The 22,242-nt window shown below is 51.1% G+C and overlaps 1 protein-coding gene and 1 non-coding gene across 2 annotated transcripts; one reads left to right on the top strand and one right to left on the bottom strand.

The window, feature by feature from the left end:
• The first annotated feature begins 8,459 nt into the window (after window positions 1-8,459).
• LOC123116084 (uncharacterized) lies at window positions 8,460-14,880 on the top strand. Its single transcript, XM_044537088.1, has 2 exons — window positions 8,460-10,400; window positions 14,579-14,880. Exon 1 carries the CDS (start codon window positions 8,560-8,562, stop codon window positions 10,387-10,389), a length of 1,830 nt encoding a protein of 609 aa, XP_044393023.1. The 5' UTR covers window positions 8,460-8,559; the 3' UTR covers window positions 10,390-10,400; window positions 14,579-14,880.
• A 5,699-nt stretch (window positions 14,881-20,579) lies between these two features.
• On the bottom strand, window positions 20,580-20,652 carry TRNAF-GAA (transfer RNA phenylalanine (anticodon GAA)). The gene has a single exon. It is a non-coding gene; the product is annotated as a tRNA-Phe (tRNA).
• Window positions 20,653-22,242: the final 1,590 nt, after the last annotated feature.

The following is a 22,242-nucleotide window of genomic DNA, read 5'->3' as shown; positions in this document are numbered from 1 at the left end:
GGAGATTCATAATTTCGTATGGAAGGGAAGCGTCAACGGCCAGCTGTAGAGGGCTTTCTTTTCTATCGTTCAGCACGCTCCCTAGAAAGGACGTGGGACCTACAGATGACATGGCCTAACAAAATCGTAGGAAAACAATGACGTGGCATACATGATGAGGTGGATAGGCTGCATGTTTAGAGAAATAGGATAGTAGGGATGAACTATTTAGGTATTATAGATGAGACAACTTATACACCACCATAGTAGGATCACTAGGGTATATGTGGTCAAAAGTAGCAGTGTTCCTAGTTTTCCAGAGTGTCCAGAACACAGCTATTACACCCAACGCTAACCTCTATTTTACTTTACCTTTAAAACTACCAATCCAAGCACAATTGATCTACAGTTTGGGGAATTCAGACAAACCTATAGCCACACGAACTACTCCCCACACATATTTAGCAATAGCACAGTCAAAGAAAAGATGTCGTGTACTTTCGGCATAATCATAAAAACTACATTTAGTTTCACTACTGTCCCAGTTTCTTTTAGCCAGAACATCTCTAGTTGGAATAATTTTCCTTAGGACCAACCACATGAGAACTTTAACCCCCCATACTTCTTGTGACTATATTTGAAACTAATATAAAGGGATCTGTAAGACAATAGGCTTTGGGGGGAACCGGCACAACCCTCTAGGGGTGGCCTATCACATATATTTATAATGAGGTGGTATACAACGTTACAATATACACATGTAAATACAGTCTAACACCCTCCCTCAATCTTAGCCACTTTCTAATGAATCTAGAAGGGTAAGATTGCGCCTGCAAGTCTCAAACTGTGGCAAAGGCAATGGCTTGGTGAAGATGTCAGCAAGTTGATCCTTGGAAGAAATAAACTTGATCTGTAGTTGCTTCTGAGAGACACGTTCACGCACAAAGTGATAGTCAACTTCAATGTGTTTCGTTCGGGCATGGAATACCGGATTTGCAGAAAGGTATGTAGCACCGATGTTATCACACCAAAGAACAGGAGGCTGTGATTGGGGTATACTTAACTCCTGAAGCAAGGACTGTACCCAGATGATCTCTGATGTGGCATTGGCCACAGCCTTATACTCAGCCTCAGTACTGCTACGCGAGACAGTAGCCTGTTTCCGAGCACTCCAGGCAATCAGGTTAGAGCCAAAGAAGACAGCATAACCCCCCGTGGATCGCCTGTCATCCGGATTGCCAGCCCAGTCTGCATCAGAATATGCTGAAAGACAACCAGAGTCAGACGGCCGAATATGCAAACCATGAGCCACCGTGAAACGAATATAGCGCAAAATCCGCTTAACAGCAGACCAATGAGTGTCACGGGGTGACTGCGGATACTGGCAGACTCGGTTAACAGCATAGGAAATGTCTGGTCCCGTGATCGTCAAGTACTGGAGCCCACCAACAATACTCCTGTACTCTGTCGCATCAGAAGAAGAAAGAAGCACACCATCAACAGCATTGAGCTTATCAGTGGTAGACATGGGTGTAGTCGTCGGTTTGCACTTAAGCATCCCAGCTCGCTGCAACAAATCCAGAGAGTACTTCTTCTGCGTCATAACAAGGCCAGCATCACGAGAAGTAACCTCCACACCAAGAAAGTAATGAAGCTTCCCAAGGTCCTTGACCGCAAAATCAGCACCAAGTGAGCGAACAAGCGCAGTAGCAGCCGACTGAGAGGAGCTGACCAAAATGATATCATCTACATAGACCAACAAGTACATAGTAACCTCAGGCCTTTGAAGAAGAAACAATGAGGAGTCAGCAGTTGATGATGCAAAACCATGAGCACGAAGAGCCATTGCAAGACGAGCATGCCAAGCACGAGGAGCCTGCTTCAGACCATAAATTGCCTTGGACAGACGACAGAGATGATCAGGGCGATCCGGATCAGAGAAACCCGGAGGCTGGCGCATGTAAACCTCCTCCACCAAGACACCATGAAGAAAAGCATTTTGAACATCAAGCTGACGAAGAAACCAACCTCGAGTAACAGCCAGAGAGAGAAGAAGTCTGATGGTAGTAGGCTTGACCACTGGACTGAAGGTGTCTTCATAGTCAAGTCCAAAACGCTGTCGAAAACCACGAGCAACCAGACGAGCCTTATAGCGCTCAATGGACCCATCAGAATGCCTCTTCACTTTGAAAACCCATTTGGAATCAATGACATTTACCCGTGATTGTGGAGGAACAAGAGTCCATGTCTAATTGCGAAGAAGCGCTTGATACTCCTGCTCCATGGCCTCTCTCCAATGAGGAATGCGCATAGCAGCTTGATACGTGCGTGGCTCAGAGGATGGATCTGCGAGAGCAGCAGACATGCACGCCGCTAACCAAGCAACTGTGCCATCGTGACGTTGCTTAGGCTGAAAAATGCCACTCCGACTGCGCGTATGTGGACGTAGAGCAGCAGCAGGAGCCGGCGGAGGCGAAGGTGACGGAGACGTGACGGTCGTCGGAGATGCAGGAATCACCTCAGGCGAGCTCGGGACAGACGACTCCGGGCTGCATGGCGAAGACTGGCCCGACGACAGGGGCTCAGAGGCCATGGGCGAACCGAGAGTGGGCGAGGCCAGCTCCGGTGACACCGGCCCAGACGGCCTTGGCGAGGCGAGAGCAGGCGAGGCCGGCCCTGGTGAGAAGGGCCCAGACACCCTGGGCGAGGCAGGGGCGGGCGAGGCCAGGCCTGGTGATGACTGCCCCGACGCCCTGGGCGAGACGGGGACCGAGGAGGCCGGCCCAGTCGGCGGGGTTGCAGGGCGCGACGATGGCGAAGGCAGCCCAGAAGCCAGAGGCGACCGGGCCAGGGCGTCGATCGGCCGTGCATGAGCACGGAAACCGAGGCCATGCAGGGGCGCCATGTGCTCCTCATGCACAACAGAAGGTGCCGAGGATGAAGGCGATGGTGACGAAGAGGAAGATGGCACTTCCAGAATCTCCAAACGAGCCCCACGACCAGTGCCTGCACCATGGTTAGGCAACAATAGAGGAGAATATGCAACATCATCAAATTGGTCAGAAGCAACAGAGGATGAATGCATGACAGGTGGCTCGGTAGTGGACACAGGGAGTTTGGCAAAGGGAAAAACATGCTCATCAAACACAACATCCCGAGAGATGTAGACACGATTAGTGGGCACATGAAGACATTTGTATCCTTTATGAAGAGAGCTATAACCAAGAAAAACACACTTCTTGGAACGAAACTCGAGCTTACGCTTGTTATATGGACGGAGATGGGGCCAGCAAGCACACCCAAACACCTTGAGAAAGGTGTAGTCCGGTTGTTCATTAAGGAGAACTTCAATGGGAGTCTTCATATTCAAAACACGAGTGGGAGTACGATTGATGAGAAAACATGCAGTGGTGAAAGCATCACTCCAAAAACGAAACGGAACAGATGCATGGGCCAAAAGAGTCAGACCAGCTTCAACAATGTGATGATGCTTACGTTCTACCGAACCATTTTGCTGATGTGTATGTGGACATGCTAAACGGTGAGTGATCCCAAGCGACTGAAAGAAGGAGTTGAGGTTGCGATACTCGCCACCCCAGTCCGACTGAACATGAACAATTTTGTGCTTGAGAAGGCGTTCAACATGTTTTTGGAACTGAACAAAAATGTCAAACACATCAGATTTACGTTTGATAAGATAAAGCCAGGTAAAGCGGCTGTAAGCATCAACAAAACTGATATAGTAATTATGACCACTAACAGAAGTCTGAGCAGGACCCCATACATCTGAAAACACAAGTTCTAAAGGATGTTTCACCTCACGACTGGACTCCGAAAAAGGAAGTTGATGACTCTTCCCCTGCTGACAAGCATCACACACCGCTACATCTTTATTACTAGACACACTAGGAAGCTCATGACGACGCAAAACATGCCGGACAATAGGTGTGGCCGGGTGACCAAGACGAGCATGCCACTGTGACGGAGATACCCGAACTCCACTGAAGACGCGAGCGACGCCAGGATGCTCCAGACAATAGAGACCTTGGCAGAGCCGCCCACTAAGAAGAATGTCCCTCGTGCCCCGATCCTTAATAAAAAGATCAAAAGGATGAAATTCACAAAGCACATTATTATCACGAGTGAGTTTAGGAACTGAAAGAAGATTACGTGTCACAGATGGAACTCGAAGAACATTGCGAAGTTGAAGACTCCTATTGGCATGTCTAGTGAGAAGTGATGCTTGACCAATATGAGAGATGTGCATACCTGCTCCATTGGCGGTGTGGATCTTGTCGGAGCCATGGTAGGGTTCACGAGTGTGAAGCTTCCCCATCTCACTGGTCAGGTGCTCTGTTGCCCCAGAGTCCATGTACCAGTGGGGATCAATGGAGTAGGACTGAGTGTGTCCCTGTGGCTTCTGCGGCGGCGGACGATCAGCCATGGCGACCTGACGAGCAAAGTTGCGTGTATCCTTCCCGTCATTGCCGAGACCAAGAAAACCCTGCTGGAAACGCTTGTGACACTTCGAGGCCCAGTGCCCATCACGACCACAAAGCTGGCACACACGTGGACCGCCAGCCCCTGGTAGCGTCGCAGTAGGAGGAGGGGCCGAGGCGGGTGGTGGTGACTGCCCCGAAGGAGCCCTGGATGAAGCAGAGGAGCGACCACCCTTGGTGGCGGCGTTTGCCGAGAGGGCGCCGTTGCCCCTGGATCGGCGCGTCTCGACTCGTTGCTCAGTAAGCAGGAGGCGTGAAAAGACCTCGTGTGCTGGCATGGGCGTGGAGTTGCCCCTCTCATTGATGATCTCGACTAGGGCGTCATACTCCTCATCAAGACCATTGACAATAAACGAGTTGAACTCAGAGTCGGTGAGGGGCTGTCCAATGGAGGCCAGCGTGTCGGCGAGACTCTTGACTTTGTTGTAGAACTCAGTGGCGGTGGAGTCAAGCTTCTGACACTCCCCAAGTTGGCGACGGAGCCCAGATACACGAGCCTGCGACTGTGCCGCAAACGAGCGCTCAAGAATAGTCCATGCCTCGTGGGACGTCTTGGCGAAGACAACAAGCCCAGCAACGGCCGGAGAGAGCGACCCCTGGATGGAGGAGAGGTTCGCCTGATCCTGCCCTGTCCAGACACGGTGAGCCGGATTATAGACCGGACCGTGCACGCTGTCAACCAGCGCAGGAGGGCAAGGGAGAGAGCCGTCGACATAGCCAAGCAGATAGTGACTCCCAAGAAGCGGAAGAACCTGCGCGCGCCAGAAGATGTAATTGTCCGACGACAACTTGATGGTGATGAGATGGCCGAAGTGAAACGGCGGCGGCGGCTGCGATCCCATCGAGGAGACTGGCTGAGGTGAGACCACCGTGGAGACAGTCAGAGGGGCAGCCGGCGCGGTGACAGAGGGCGCGATGGCCGCGGTTGACGCCGCGAAGCCTGCCAGCGCGACGTCCTCCGCCACCAGCGGCGCAGTGGCCGAGGGCGCGACAGCCGCGGTTGACGGGGCGGCGGCGGTGTGGGCCACAAGCGCCAGCCCGGGCGAAGTAGCAGCCGGCGGGAGCGCGAAGAGGGAGCCGACGCTCCGTGTCCCGATCGGCGCCTGAAGGGAGGCGGCATCCAGCGGCCTCGAGAGAAGTGCCGCGAGGGAGGCCGGCAGAAAACCGGTGGCGGTGGAGCCGGACGCAGCGGCGGACGTCATAGCAGTCGGGCGACGGCGACGGCGGGCGCGGCGGCGGCGGCGGTGGCGGCGGCGGTTTAGGGTTTTTAGGCGGAAGCGGACGTAACCTAGCGTGATACCATGTAAGACAATAGGCTTTGGAGGGAACCGGCACAACCTTTTAGGGGTGGCCTATCACATATATTTATAATGAGGTGGTATACAACGTTACAATATACACATGTAAATACAGTCTAACAGTCTAACAGGATCTAACACTAATTTGCCATTTTTGGTTAACAGCCAGTAGCATACATCTTCTTTATCTGACAAAGTAATACCATCACACATCTGTCTCAGCTGGTTCCACATGTCAGATGCGCCCCCCCCCCCCCCCCCCCCCACCACCCACCCACACACACACACAAATTCCATCTAAATCTAACAGTAGCAAACTCACTCTTGATAAGTTTTGGTACTGAGGAATTAGCACTGAAAGTAAGCAAATGCAATCTAGGGAATTTAATGCACAAATAATTATCTCCTAACCAAAGATCTTCCCAAAACCCGGTTCTCCTACCATTACCCACAATCCACAATTTTTCTACAATACTTAAAGAAAATAGGCTTCACTTTCATCAAACCTTGCCAGAAGTGTGATTGTCCAGGTCTAGCTTTACACATGGACAGAGTAGATTTACCTATATACTTCTTCCTAAGCAAATCTTGACTCCTTTTTCATTCTCTAATTTCCAAGCCACTTACAGAATAAACAAATATTCATAATAGTAAAATCTACTACACCCAGGCCTTCCATATCTTTAGGTAAGCAAACAGTCTTCCAATTAACTAAATGAACTTTCTTAGTATCTTCATCTTCTTGCTGGAAAAATATTTTCCTATATATATCCATACTGTTCTTTGGTCCTTTAGGTAATTCGAACATAGACATCATTAAAAAAGGAATATTGGTCAAACAAGACCTAAGTAAAATCAACCCGCCTCCATATGAATGTAATTTACTTTTCCAAGGACTTACTTTTTTCTCAACTTTCTCTGCAGTAGGATCCCAATCACTATTGCATAATCTTACACAATTAACAGGAATACCTACTTAAAGACTTAAAGGAAAGATATCCTATCGACAAGTAAAAATAGTAGTATACTCATTCTGTTTATCTCTAGCATTACCAAAACACATTACTTCACTTTTATGAAAATTTACCTTTAACCCGGAAATCTGCTCAAAGAGACAAAAATAAACTTAATGTTCTTAGCCCCCTCTAGATCATCTTCAAACAAAAAATGGTGCCATCTGCATATTGTAACATGCAAATGTAACATCAACTAAATCAGGAGTTAAACCACTTTCCGGAGCTTTATCTAGTAACACTTTAAGCATATCTATAGCAATGTTAAATAAAATTGGTGACAAGGGGTCACCTTGTCTTAAACCCTTCTTAGTAGCAAAAGGAACCAATTTGGTCATTGACCATCACTATTACTTTACCTGAGGTAACTGTTTTGCATCACCCAGTTAATATACTTATCATGAAATCCTTCTTTTCCCTTAACAAATCTAAAATGTCCAGTTAATCTTATCGTACGCTTTCTCTAAATATACTTAAAAAACAGCCATCTTTTTCTTATGTACTTCATGCATGACTTCGTGTAACACCACCAATCCATCTAATATATATCTACCTTTAATAAATGTTGTTTGCACAGGAATTATAATTTTGTCATTTTATATACTTGCCCTATTATTAATTAGCTTAGTAAATTTAAAAATCACATTAGGTAGGCATATAGGTCTATACTATTGTAGTGTTTCGGCCCCCACATATTTGGGAAGCAGACTGAGCACTCCGTAGTTAAATCTAACTAAATCTAGTTTACCATGATAAAAATCATAAATTTTTTTAAGTAAATCAACACCAGTTACTTCCCAAAAATGTTGATAAAACTCAGCCGCGACAACATCAGGCACAGGCGCCTTATTATGCTTTATCTGAAAAACTACTTTTTTAATCTCTTCTAAAGTAAATTCCCTACCTAATAACCTTCTACCAATATCATCTAAAACAAAAGGAAACTCCAAATCAACAGTAACATTAAATTATGGGTTACATGGCCAAATAAGTGTTTATAAAAGGATGTGGCATAGTCTAACAAGTCTTTATTCCCTTGCACAACATTATCTATAAAATTAAAGGAAGTTATCCTATTTTTTCTCTTCCTACCACTAGCCATAGCAATAAAGTAATGAGGGAGTACATCCCCTTCCAACAGCTCTTTCTCTTTAGATCTCTGCAGCCACATAACCTCTTCTTCTCTACAAAAAATCTTCCTCTGTTCCTCTAAGTCTTTTCTTAATAAGTAGTTCTATCTACTTAAATCATTGATCTCGCTGTCCTTATCTATATTATCTATCTTCTCGAGTAAAGCTACCCTCTGTTTTTATAGAACCACACATAATTTAAATTCCACTCCTTTATTTTTTTCCTAATGCATCTACCTCCATTCTGGAGAAATTGGATCTTTTGCCAGTTTACTTCTCCATTTGATAATTTGCCCCCCCGAGAGGCTGCCGTGTGGGGCCGGGGCCACTTGCCATTGAGACAATGGGGCAAATCATCAAACCCCATGTAAAGTGGGGCAAAAGATCCGACCCCCCCTCTATTCTGCCATCTGTCTTGTAAGTTTCTACAAAAATATTACTCACCCCAAAGTTTCTTAATTTAACCATCTAGATCATCTCGGACCAACTTCGCTAGGTTTGGATCGAACACCCGACACATCTCCCATCACGCGCCGCCACTGTCACCCGCATCCCCCCCCCCAACCCTCGATCCCCTCCCATCGACTCCGGCGCGCCGCCGCTCACCCCCGCCCCCGCGCGCTCCTACTCGGCCGTGCTGATGGCTCCCCGCCTGCATGGGGATGAGGGGCCCCGCCCGAAGAGGCCGTTGGAGCGCCCTGAGTCCTCTCGCCCTCCGCGTGGCCCTCCCATGCCGGCTAGGGACGGCGCCCGACGGGGGGCCGACAACCGCCGGCTCGCTGACCGGGATGACTGGGCCGCTCCCCGCAGAGCTTGGGCAGCCGCTCCCTACTGGCCGCTCCCCGCTCGTGAGGGCACCCTTGAGGGCCGGCGCGACGCACGACTCCCTCTGCCTGGTTCGCAGGGGGCGCGACGCCGGGAGGAGGCTGGGCGGCTGCGTGAAGACAACCAGCGACGCGAAGATGAACTCCACCCCGAGCTACAACGCCGGTCTGTGTACTCCGCCCCTAGCCGACCTGGTCCGGAGGTGGGTCAGAGCTCGCGCCAAGGCGCCCGGAGTTCCGTAGATTCGGATGACCGTGCTCGGTATGGGTCTGAGGAGTCGGACAGTGCGGACTCGCTCAATTGGCATAGGTCCTTGTCCTGGTCGCCGCGGTACACCCCCCGTTGCACCTCGGAGGAGGCTCCGGGTCCAGTTGGGCCGTCGACGAAGCGGAAGAAGAAGCACTCGGGTGGGCTCAGTGGTCAGCAGGAGGCCCCGGTGATTCCCCCGGCCAGAGCCAGTCGCGCCCGGACCCATGATGAGACATTGTGCATCAACTGTGGGTGTGCCGGTCACTTCCATTCGGAGTGCTTGACGCCCTCCCGGTGCCCTACCACTCTTGCCTACCTGGGGTACGGGGTGGAGGGGGGTGGCTTCTACTATGTGGACGCGACCCTGGAGGACGAACCCGTCCGGCCGCACCTAGCGACGATCACCCTCGTGCCGGATCAGCAGCCGCCGCCGTCGGTTGTGGTTACCGCTGAGACCATACGGGCAGAGCTGTCAGCATACATTGGCGATTATAGAGACAGCGCCTTCTCTTGGGAAGTCACTGAGACAGCACCGATGGTCTTCTCGGTACCCTTCCCTTCTGCTGAGATGCTCAATGTCTGCAGCCACGACCACATCAAGTGCCCCATCAACAACTTCATGATCTCAATCCAGAAGGCTGATGCTGTGCCGGACACGGTGGCCCCCCTTACCCAGGTGTGGATGCTCATCTACGGGCTCCCGAGTGGGGGCAAGCGCAAGCACATTCTCAAGGCCATCTCGGAGCCGGTGGGCAAGATTCTGACGGTCGATCTGGATTCCTTGGAGGGCGATGGCCCGGCGCGCGTCAAGCTCCTTTGTCAGGCTCCAGCTGATGTGGACGGCCTGTCCTTAATCTTTTACTTCGGCAAGAACAAGGGCAAGTGTATCACCTACAAGATCGATCTGGATCCACTAGAGGGGCGACCGGAGGACGAGCCGCCCGCACCAACACCGGCCCCACCCGTGGCGGGACGGGACAATGAGGACAGCCAGTCTGAGGACAACTCCCCGAAGTCGGATGATGGGCTTCCGCCGACGGCGTCGACCGAGAACCGTCGCGCGCCAGCTTCGGCTGGTACGGTGGGCGCTGGACTGCCGGGTGGCTCCACCCTCGCCCTTGCTGTTGTAGCGGCATCTTCGCTGGTTCCTGAGCTGGAGGAGGAGACCCTGAATGCTAGGCTGGATGTTCGCCCGCCGTCCCCGCCGCGCTCCCCTGGGGTGGTGTGCTACTCTCGCTCGCACCGACTCCCCCGTGGCCAGCCTCGGGACCCGGCCTGTACCCTCACCGGCAGTGGCATCCAGGCAGAGCGCGCGTCTCTGCCGATCTCGGACTCTCCCGGGCGGTTGGGTTCCTACGATCCCGGAGAAGGTGGCCATGTGTGCGGCGACACATGATCTCACCCCAGGTATGACACCCCCACCTCTGGTCCTTCCTATTCGGGTTCTCGTTTTGTGTTCCTTGATTCGGTCCCGCTCGCATATCTCGGCGACGTTGCTTCGGATTGTCAAATTGTATTTCAAGGCGAGAAGGGCCCTCGACTTGAGCAGATCTCAGCCATTTGTGCCAAGGAGAGGTTAGATGGGGCGCTGGCACAGGCCCGTGATCGTGCTGAGCAGGGGGGCTGTGGACGCCCACTGACTCTGGGCATAGAGAGCCCGGGGTTGAGTCGGGGCCAAGCCGCATAGGGGCGGCTACCGCTACCCTTGGGCGCCCTGTACAGGGAAGGGCGCTCAGGGATAGGCTGCCCACGCGCCTCCACCCCACCGAGCAGCTGGTACCGGTGCGTGGAGCTAGTGTCGGCATTCCTGCTCGGGACACCGAGGCCGTGGATGCCCCTACTAGGAAGGGGCACCGCGGCCGCCCGGCCAAGCAACCCTCCTTTCCCCCTCCTCCAATCCCGTGAATGGCGGCCGGGCTAGTTCGGCCCCACCTGAGGGGCCTATTAGTCCAACAGTGGTTTCATATGAAGCTTCTATGTTGAAACATACGCGGCTTCGAGGACTTGGGCCGGAGGCGGCAGCTGATTTATTACATTAGGAAGGAGGAGATTGATATTGTAGGTTTGCAGGAGACGATCCGCCGGGACTTCTCCATCCAGGAACTACATGGGTTGTCCCGACACTTGTTTGCCTGGCAGTGGCTGCCCATGATTGGGCTATCTGGGGGCATCCTGCTGGGTGTCTGGGAAGATCTGTTCTCGGTTGAAGACATGGATAGAGGGGAATTCTTAGTATGTCCCTCACCGACCGGCGAAGGAACCTGGTGATCATCGTCTATGGCCCGGCTGATCACGGGTGGTCACCAGACTTCCTGGCCGAGCTTAAGGATAAGGTGGAACACTACACCATGCCGGTGGTGGTCGCGGGAGACTTTAACCTTATTAGCCAGGAAGCTGAGAAGAGTTCCCCTAATATAGATCGTCTGCGTATGTGTTTGTTCAACGAGCGCATTGCTGATTTGGCTCTAAGCGAGATTGCCCGTGTTGGGGCGAGATTCACGTGGACCAATAAGCAGGTGGACCCTATCCAGAGTATACTTGATATGGTCCTAGTGTTTGTCCAGTGGGAACTCATGTTCCCACTGTGCTCGCTTAGGGCGTTCACGCGGATCGGATCGGATCATGCCCGCCTGATGTTCTCCTCAGGGGAAGAGTCACCACCGCGGGTGAGATGCTTCCACTTCGAACCGCCATGGTTGTTGCAGCCAAGGTTTGTTGAGTTGGTGCGGGACCAATGGGTAGAAGGTCCGGCCACCCGCCATGCTCTTTCCTGCACTACCGACATATGGCACCACTGCACTACGGTCACCCGCCAATTCATGCGGGGGGGGGGGGGCAACCTAGGGGCGGACATCAGGGCCCACAAAAGGGGCTCTGATGGATCAGATTAAGGCTCTAGATGTGGTGGTTGATTCGACCGGTTTGTCGGTCAATGAGTGGCTCCGACGATATTCCCTTGAATCTTCTCTGATGGAGATTTTCAAGTGTTAGAGTACGTAATGGGCCTAATTGGCCTGTTAGTCTTAGGGTTAATTAGAGATAAGGTTCGCTTGCTTAGGGGTCAAGTAAACATCAAGGGAGAATAGCTATTCTGGCAATGCCGAGGGTGCGAGAAGTGGCTCCTCCGGGGCGATGCAAATACCGCGTACTTTCAGGCGATTGCCAATGGGCGTCTCGGAAATGTTCTGTCCCGTGTCTCTGGGTGGGTGACAACCTCCTGGAGCACCCGGATGGGATTCGATCCCACATCTACTCCTTCTTTAAGGAGCTCTTTATGGCGGTACCCCATGGTGGGTATCTTTGGCGGAGGACTTATTTCCGGCTGTGAACAGAGTCTCTGACATTAAGAATGTGGAATTGACTCTCCCATTCTCGCCAGAAGAGGTGGGTAGGGCTATCGCCTCTATGAAGGCGGGGTCGGCCCCTGGGCCATACGGCTTCTCGATGGCCTTCTTCCAGAAATTCGGGAATGTCCTCAAGCCGGTGATCATGCCAATGTTCCATGAATTTTACATTGGGACTTTCAACATGTCCCGAATAAGTTATGGTGTCATTACCCTGATCCCCAAAGTAGTTGGGGCTATGGATATTCGACACTTTAGACCTATCATGGTGATCAATGTTCTAGAACACATCTTCGCGAAAGTTTGCGCGACTCATCTGGCCCCTGTCGCGGAGCGGCTAGATCACCCACTCCAGACGCATTTCTGAAGGAGCGAAGGATCCATTATGGGATCTTGGCCCTTCATGAGATTGTCCATGAGGTGAGGGCACGTGGCTATAAGGGTCTTCCTCAAGTTGGACTTCCAGAAGGCTTATGACCGACTGGATTGGTCCTTCTTGCGATTAGTATTCTAGCGTCACGGCTTCGATGACAGATGGTGCTCTTGGACCATGCAGCGGGTTAGGTCTGGTAAGAGGGCGATTAATATTAATGGTGAGGTGGGACCCTTCTTTACATCCTTTGTAGGAGCAAAGCAAGGGACCCGATTTTCCCCCTCCTCTTCAACCTCACCATCAATGCGCTGGCCAGAATCCTGGATAAAGTTAGGAGGGCTGGCCATCTCTCGGGGGTAGTTGGCCACTTGATCCTCGGGTGGTGTCACTCATCTGCAATATGTTGATGACACCATGGTTATGGTGGAGGGGTCGGACATGGACATAGTGAATCTTAAGTTCCTCCTTTGTTTCGAGGCTATGTCGGGACTAAAGATCTACTTTGATAAGAGTGAGGTCGTTGTCCTTGAATTCCCGACGAAAGAACAACAGCGGATCGCAGACAACCTAAACTGTAGGTTGGCCTCATTTCCCATCACATATTTGGGAATGCCGATGGCCGACTCAAAGATTTTGATGAGTGCTTTCGACCCGTTGGTCGGGCTTGTGGCCTCTAAGGCCGAGCCATGGCATGGGCGGTCTACCTCTCTAATCTGGTGAGCCTCCCCATGTATATGATGGGGATGTATATCCTTCCGGAGGGCATCCACTGCCCGTTTGATAAGGAGCTCGCTAGGTTCTTCTGGCAGGCTACTGATGGCCGCCGGAAGTATCACATGGTCAAGTGGGTGGATATCTGTATGCCCAAGGACTGGGGTGGCTTGGGTATTATTGCCTCACGTCGCATGAATGTTGCGCTCATTTTGTGATGGGTTTGGCGGATCATGCGCGGCGAGGGTGGCCTGGGGCTCCAGCTCCTTTAGGCAAATTACCTAAGGGGTGAGCCGCTGCTAGCATGTTCCCGCACAGGTGATTCCCAGTTTTGGAGATCCATCCAAGGAATCAAGAGGATATGCGTGTATCATGACCCTTAGGGAGAGCTTCCTTAGCCTATTAGGGAGAGCTTCCCTAGCCTCTATAGGTAATGGGTCTGGGACCCAATTTTGGCTGGACCCCTGGGTGGGTATCATGCCCCTTAGGGAGAGCTTCCCTAGCCTATTCTCAATATGCGCAGACCCGCTTCTGCTCGTCGATGCGGCTTCCCGATCTGGACGGTGGGACCTAAGGTTTCGTCATACATTTGGGCAAGCAGAGACTGACGAGTGGACTAGATTGCAACCGACCCTCCCGCGGACGCTGCCGGACTCTCCGGACAGCGTATCATGGCGGCTATCGCAATCGGGTGAGTTCTCGGTAAACTCGGAATACCCGACATTATGCCAATCGCCCATTATTACTTGGCCTCCCCACTTGTGGAAGGCCCCTTTGTCTCTGAAGATTAAGATCTTTGTGTGGCAACTTTTACAAGATCGACTCCCTTCGGGAACTGAAGTGCTTAAGCGGCATAGCTCGGGTGATGGCTTGTGCCCCTATGTGCGGTACGTGAGACTGGGACACACATCCTATTCTCCTATACGGTGGCTCGGGCCCTATGGATGTTCATTCGTGAAGCTCTAGGGCCCGACTGGTTGGGCCTGGACTTCACGGAGTTCATCCAGGCTAGAGCGACCCAGCCTAGACAACATCGCCGTTTACTCTGGCTTATCTTTGTGGCAATGTCATGGACGACACACAATAAAATGGTGATCGAGCGGATCTTCCCGCGGCAGGCGTCTGATTCCTTTTTCAAATTCCTTGCTTTTCTGCAGCACTGGCACCCGCTCTCTAGACAGCGCGACCGTGATCGCCTGGCCTCATGCTGGATGCGCTTCTGGATTCGGCACGTCGTTTATCGTCATCGTAGGACCGCCTGACGACTGGCACCAGGTGGCTTTTTTCTTATTTCTCTCTTGTTTTTTGGGCATGATTGTGTTGTTGCCCCAGCTGTCGTTCTTGTTTCGGACTATGGATGTTGGTTGTATGGACCGTTGCTTTATTTATAAAGCGGGCGAAAACCTATTTCGAGAGATCAACGAACATGATTCAAACCTAAATGGCCTAGCAATCTTTGGCTGATTTAAACCGAAATCTAGTACTAGAGGAGCATGTTCAGACAGTGTCATTGGCAAATCACTAAAAAGATATAATAAAGGGAACATAGCTTCCCAATCTACACTAACTAAAATCCTGTCCAACTTCTCAAAGGTGGGATCCTCATGACCATTACACCAAGTAAATCTCAAACCCGAGAGTTCTAGCTCTTTTAATTCACAATTCCAGATAACAGTATCAAAAAGGTGAGACCATTTAGATAAAACTTTCTTCCTATTAATCTCATTACTTTTCCTAATAATATTAAAGTACCCTCCGATAATAACAGGGAAATCTTTATTTCTCAAAACATAAACAAGTTCTACTAAAAAAATCTCTTTATCTTGTTACGAGGAGCACCATAAATATTAATCAAATTCCCAGACTGCTTATCCTCTACCAGCATTTTGATGAAAGAACTCCTAATTTCGTATCTATCACATTATAAAAACCACTATCTACACCGAGTAACATGCCAAGAGACCTCTAGATGGAACATAAGCCCCGGAAAAATTACGACCACCACTGATGCTATTAAGCAAACCAATTAACCAAATCAAGGGAGACAAAAATGGTTCTTAGTTTCCTGTACAGCAACAAATCTCAGTTTATGCTCAACAATAGCATCTCTAAGGAAATACTTCTTCTCCGGATCCCCCGGCCTTCTGGCATTCCTGAAAAGATCAGCCATTAGAAAAGCTTTTTGGCATTAATATCACTAGAAATTCTACTTCTGCTTTTTCCTAAAACAATACCTTTACTAACAAATTACCAAATTTCTTTTTATGTAAGAAACTACCCAATCCTACTATATTACTAACCACCTTCTCTATATTGTCATTATCTTGTTCACTATCATCATTATCAGTGCAAAAAGCATGCTCAGCCTCTTTATCTTGCACATCAGCAGCATCTACTTCTTTACTGTGTTTCTGCTCATCTAATGCTTTACTTCTAAAAATGTCAAATCTAGCTTTTTTTATAAATGTTTAATCACTTGCACATTATAATCTACCTCTACTGCGTTTTGTCCTAATTTAATCCCTACACCAGCAGCTATAGTGTACTTCCCAATTTTATCTCTAGCAGTATTTAGAACAGAAGGTGTAATCTCATTACCTGGGAGCACCTCCAGATTCTTCAACATCGCCTTTACGGTTCTCCTCCTATCTTCATCCACCACATTGTCCTTAATCGTCACTGTTTCCTTCCCCATTCTAACAACATTCTCTATGCCAAAATACACACTAGTACATTCATATGATTGCATCTCAGGTTGTGAGCCAGGCACTTCTTCAGGATTTTTGTACTCCTCCTCGATCCTCTTCTTCATTGCTTGTGTTTCAGGGCCCAGCTCCTCCTCTGCCCCCTGCCTTTCCAACTCATCATTAGTTCATTACTAAAGTTAACTTGTTCTTGTGAGTATCCATCTTTCTGAAAATCCATCAGAGCAGCATTCTCAGCAGCATGTTTCTCATTGTTTTCTCCAAGTCCTTAAGAAATTTGCAATTCATTGTTCTCTTTCTCCGTTTTCTGCTTTTCTAACGTCTCCCCTGAGTTGCATCTCCTTCTCTAGCTCTGACAAACTAACATGTTGCTGCTGTTTCTCAGTGTCCCCCTCAGCAGTCATGTCAACATCCTGCATACTTCTAGAACTCGGCCCCACATCAGTTTCACTGTTTCTGTTCTTCTTTGCATTTCTGTCCTCGGATCTTTTATGCATACTATCATGAGCTCCGACGCTTGGCCTAACCTCTATGCGTGAATTATAATTCCGCGCAAATTGACCAGTACCACCTAGCAGAGGGATCTGACTGTGCCAGGGTTGCAGGCGAGGGGGGTGCAAACCGTGCGGAGGTCCCTGCTGCTGCCTGCTGCAGCCGTGGTCGAATCCAGACGGAGTACCGCTTCTAGGAAGAGGGAAGGAAGGATCAACGGTGACCTCGTATCTCAGTCGTTCAGCCGGAATATGCGTATTGGCTTGGAAACCTGAAAGACTGTTTGCCTGAAAGATAACAGGGAAGAAAGCGAAAGATAGTACTCCCTGTGTGTATCATTCTGAAAGAGGCTTATGCTCCCTGTGTTTACCGAAAAAGGCTTGCGCCCCCCTATATTAATATAGCAACCACTCGATACAGCCAGAAGTTCGATGCTCAGGTAAACAGCACAATCATGCCCAAAAGAAAAACAAGAGAAAAGCAAGAGAAAGAAATGCCGGCAGCACCAGATGAACGAAAGCTGAAGCATCCCGCAACCGCTGCGCCCACCGGAAACATCCACCACGCTCCAATGCCATCAAGTCGCCGCGAACCAAGCAAACACCTTCAAGAAGGACCGCGACAACGACGACGCTGCTGCCCGGACGAATCCTAGGATTTCTCCTGGTACACGGAGGGAAGCGGGCGAGAGGTACTCCCGATGCCCTTCAAGAAGGTTGATGGCGCCCGCAGGCGTCACCGCGTCGGTGCCGGGTGGACCCGAGAGGGATTTCGCCCTACCCCTCATACCCACAACCCAGGACCAACCGGCGGCTCCACCACGCCAACCGCCCACCAACCTGCGCCACCATAGTCACGAGGACACCACCGTCGTCTCTCCACCGCAGACGCTGCGAGGCCGGCCGAACCAAACGAGACCACCGCCGATAGGGACCAGGAGCACCACAACCACGTGGGAGGGGACAACCTCCACTGGCACAAGCCGTAGCAGACCGGACACAGGCGCGGGATCACGCCGGACCTCCTGCCCAGCTGGGCCCAGATTGGGCCCGTTAAGCTCCTGCTGCCGCGCTGCAGCCGACGCAGCGCAAAGCCGCCGATCCCAACGACCGCATCCCGCCAGCCCAGCCTATAGGGCTCCGCCGGCCAACCCCCGCCGCCAGCCACCACCGCCACCAAAGGGCCGCGCCGCCGCCGCATCTGCGCCCGATCTACACCGGAGCACCACCCGCCGAGGCGCACCGTCGCCGGAAACCGCCGCCCGAGCCGGGGAACCGCGAGGGGGAGAGGAAGAGGGCCGCCACCGCCGGCCTCGCCACGGCGCCGCGCGGGCAACGCCCTGCCACGCCAGCCGGCGGCAGCGGCGGGAGGAGGGGTGGGAGGTGGGGGCTGGGCGGCGAGGGAAGGGAGGGCCGCCCGGTCACCCCGCTCGGGGGGGCGGCGCGGGGGGTACGGGGTCTTCTACCGAAATAGGCTTACGCCTCGCTATATTGATATAGCAACCACCCGATACAACAATCCGATCCACGCTGGGGCAAACAGCACAAGCACGCCCAAAAGAAATAACAAGAGAAAATAAGAGAAGAAATGCCAACAACGCCGGATCGACGAAAGCTACGGCACACCGCGATCGTTGCGCCCACCGAAGATAACCACCACGCTCCAAAGCCACCGAGTTGCCGTGTACCAAGCACCACCTTCAAGAAGGAATGCGACGATGACGACGCTGCTGCCCGGACGAGTCCTAGGATTTCTCCTGGTACACGGAGGGTAGAGGGGGGAGAGGGTCACCCGACGCCCTTCAAGAAGGATGGTGGCGCCCGCAGGCGTCACCGCGTTGGTGCCGGCAAGACCCGACATGGATTTCTCCCGACCTCTCGCGCCCACCACCCAGGACCAACCTTCGGCTCCACCACACCCGCCGCCCACCAACATGCGCCAACAGTCACGAGGACACCGCCGTCGTCTCACCACGGCCAACGAAGCGAGGCCGGCCGGATCCAAACGAGACACTCGAAGACAAGGACCGGCAGCACCGCAGCCACGAGGGAGGGAACAACCTCCACCGGCTTAGGCGGTAGCAGACCGGGCATAGCAGCAGAGGCACACCAGACCCCCTGTCCGGCCAGGCCCTGCGTGGGCCCGTGAAGCTTCGCCGCCGTGCTGCAGCAGTCGCGGCACAGCAGCCGCCGTCCCTGTCGCGAGGAGCTCGCCGGAAACCACCGGAGAACAACCCACTGCGGCCACCAGCAGGCCCGCCCCGACCCAGATCGGGCCCGTAGGGCCTAGATCTGGGCCAGCCGAGCGCCGCCGGCCGCCGCAGGCCATGGGCCGTCACCGCCGCCAAGGGGCAACGCCTCCGCATCGCCGCCGTCCAGATCCGCGCCGGAACGCCGCCGGCCGAAGGGCTCCGCCGCCAGGACCGCTCACCCGAGCCGGGGTCCAGCGACGGGTGAAGGAGGGCCGCCACCGCCGGACTGCGGGGCGCCGCGCGGGCAACGCCCGGCCGCGCCCGCCGGCGGCAGCGGCGAGGGGGAAGGGGGGCGGGGACTCGCGGGGAGGGGGAGGGGTGGGGAGCCGCCCCGGTCGCCTCGCTCGGGGAGGGCGACGCGGGGGGGCACGGGGGGTACGGGGTCTTCTCAAGCCAACCTGTTTAGAATAACAAACTACAATGCCCCTCCCTGTGTTTATTATGCTGGCCATTATCTGAAGCAAAAGTTATTGCGCTGCTAAATTCGTGTGCTCAGTAGGAACGTAGCAGATTGAGGTTTGATCTTTTTGCAAATCAAGCATACTATTGCTGCGCATTATCATGTCCAAATCTTCATAAGAAGCCGGTTTAATTAGGCCATAAGCAAAAAGTAAAAAGGTCTTCTCAAGCCAACCTGTTTAGAATAACAAACTACAATGTCCCTCTCTGTGTTTATTATGCTGGCCATTATCTGAAGCAAAAGTTATTGCGCTGCTAAATTCGTGTGCTCAGTAGGAACGTAGCAGATTGAGGTTTGATCTTTTTGCAAATCAAGCATACTATTGCTGCGCATTATCATGTCCAAATCTTCATAAGAAGCCGGTTTAATTAGGCCATAAGCAAAAAGTAAAAAGGTCTTCTCAAGCCAACCTGTTTAGAATAACAAACTACAATGTCCCTCCCTGTGTTTATTATGCTGGCCATTATCTGAAGCAAAAGTTATTGCGCTGCTAAATTCGTGTGCTCAGTAGGAAGCCGGTTTAATTAGGCCATAAGCAAAAAGTAAAAAGGTCTTCTCAAGCCAACCTGTTTAGAATAACAAACTACAATGTCCCTCCCTGTGTTTATTATGCTGGCCATTATCTGAAGCAAAAGTTATTGCGCTGCTAAATTCGTGTGCTCAGTAGGAACGTAGCAGATTGAGGTTTGATCTTTTTACAAATCAAGCATACTATTGCTGCGCATTATCATGTCCAAATCTTCATAAGAAGCCGGTTTAATTAGGCCATAAGCAAAAAAGTAAAATGGTTTTGCGGTTATGCTGGCCATTATCTGAAGCAAAAGTTATTGCGCTGCTAAATTAGAATAACAAACTACAATGTCCCTCCCTGTGTTTATTATGCTGGCCATTATCTGAAGCAAAAGTTATTGCGCTGCTAAATTCGTGTGCTCAGTAGGAACGTAGCAGATTGAGGTTTGATCTTTTTACAAATCAAGCATACTATTGCTGCGCATTATCATGTCCAAATCTTCATAAGAAGCCGGTTTAATTAGGCCATAAGCAAAAAAGTAAAATGGTTTTGCGGTTATGCTGGCCATTATCTGAAGCAAAAGTTATTGCGCTGCTAAATTCGTGTGCTCAGTAGGAACGTAGCAGATTGAGGTTTGATCTTTTTACAAATCAAGCATACTATTGCTGCGCATTATCATGTCCAAATCTTCATAAGAAGCCGGTTTAATTAGGCCATAAGCAAAAAAGTAAAAAGGTTTTGCGGTGAGCGTGGATCGAACACGCGACCTTCAGATCTTCAGTCTGACGCTCTCCCAACTGAGCTATCCCCGCTGCGTGAAATTTTCATCTCCGAATCTTATTAGAACTAAGATTGCGAAAGTTTCGATAGCCTTGCTTACTGCATTGTTTTTCTTTTCGGAGGAAAAAAAGGTGCTTAATAATATACTAAACGTTTTCTAACCCTAGATGAGTGAGGCTGGAAATTGCCTTATATTTATCTATGCGACAGCTATAACAATTATTGGCCAATCATGATTTTGCGTGGGGCCTTTAACTTTTTCCTCCTTTATTCCTCGGCGGCTAGGGCAAACTCTCTCCTCCAAGCTTCGACCACGGATTTGACGCCCTTCTTCCTGCCGCTCCAGTGTCTGGTGGTGGGGAGGGGAACTTGATGCCTCCACTCCGGTTAGTAGTTTAGGTTAGGGTTTTCTAGTTCTTGCGGGAGCAGCGCTCGAGCGAATGGCAACGCTTCTTTTTCACGTTTGTCTCCCGGGCTTCGGTCCTCCCTGAATTCGTTCGTCTAAACGTAGTCGACGAAGCTTCGGTGCAGATTCTTGCAGTCTCCTTAGGGCGGTGGGGTCAGGGTTTCTCGTCATGTGGCAAGATTTGGTGTCAGGTGATTCATATCTATTCAAGGGTTCAACGACGACGACTGCGGCTCCAGGGTGCTGATCCTTTGGGGCACACACACGAAGACTTCAGCTGTCATCGACAAGGTCAAGCCAGCTCTGTTAGGAGAGCGGCGACAGCTCCACGTCGGCGCCTTGTTGTGGCGGTGATAATGGTTATTCAGTGGTCTATGAATCCTAATGTAATTTTATTATGCTTGAGATGCTTTGTACTTTCGATGATTTTTTATAATAGAGATTTGGATTATTTTACAAAAATATTATAATAAATACAATGGGTCACATTACTGCAGAACACTCTCTGTTTTCAAAGCAATTTTTAATGGGGAATGCTACGCGTCGGTCGACAGATTTTTTTATAAAGATTCGTCGCCTCGCGAGCCGTCAAATATGGGACAATCTAGTGGCCAAGCGTTATCCTCTACTTTTGCAACAAAAGTCTTGTTGCATAAACATTAACAAAGGTTGTGTTGCAGAAAACTTTTATAACATAGGTCATGTTGCAGTTTTTTTTCTTTGTTTTCACTTTTTCGCAATACCAGTGATGTTGCGGAAGAACTTTTGCAACATAGGAAATGTTGCAGAAATTTTTGCAATGAAAATGATGCGTAAAAACACTGCCACCGTTGTCGATGCATGTCGTAGAAGCACAACCATCGTTTGCAACACTGCCGATGTTGCAAAAAGCCACATCAAAAAGCATTGTTGCAAGAAAAGGCATCTATACGCTCGAGCCCGGATGTCATGGCCACGTCCATGGAGAAGCTCAAGCTCAGCGTGGGCCCTCTGTGTCACACGTGTGTGCCCCAGCCGCAGCCGCACCCCGTAGCGCACGCACGCGTGCTCCATCTAACCATGGCCGCTGCAGGTGTGTACTACCTGTGAAGAAGAAAGAAGATGTGATAAGACCGGGAAAGGGAGGAGACAAGGTTCATGGGCCCACATAGACATGTGTAGCATAGAGAAGACGGCGGACGCGCAACGCGTTTTTAGTTGGTCGAAAGAATCATTT

Source organism: Triticum aestivum, chromosome 5B (genome assembly GCF_018294505.1).
Source record: "Triticum aestivum cultivar Chinese Spring chromosome 5B, IWGSC CS RefSeq v2.1, whole genome shotgun sequence".
NCBI classification, from domain to species: domain Eukaryota; kingdom Viridiplantae; phylum Streptophyta; class Magnoliopsida; order Poales; family Poaceae; genus Triticum; species Triticum aestivum.
The sequence above is the reverse complement of the archived record's forward strand: the minus strand, read 5'-3'. Positions and strand labels throughout refer to the sequence as shown.

Coding starts and splice junctions, on each gene's coding strand:
- LOC123116084 (XM_044537088.1), top strand. CDS start 8,560: ATGGCTCCCCGCCTGCATGGGGATGAGGGGCCCCGCCCGAAGAGGCCG.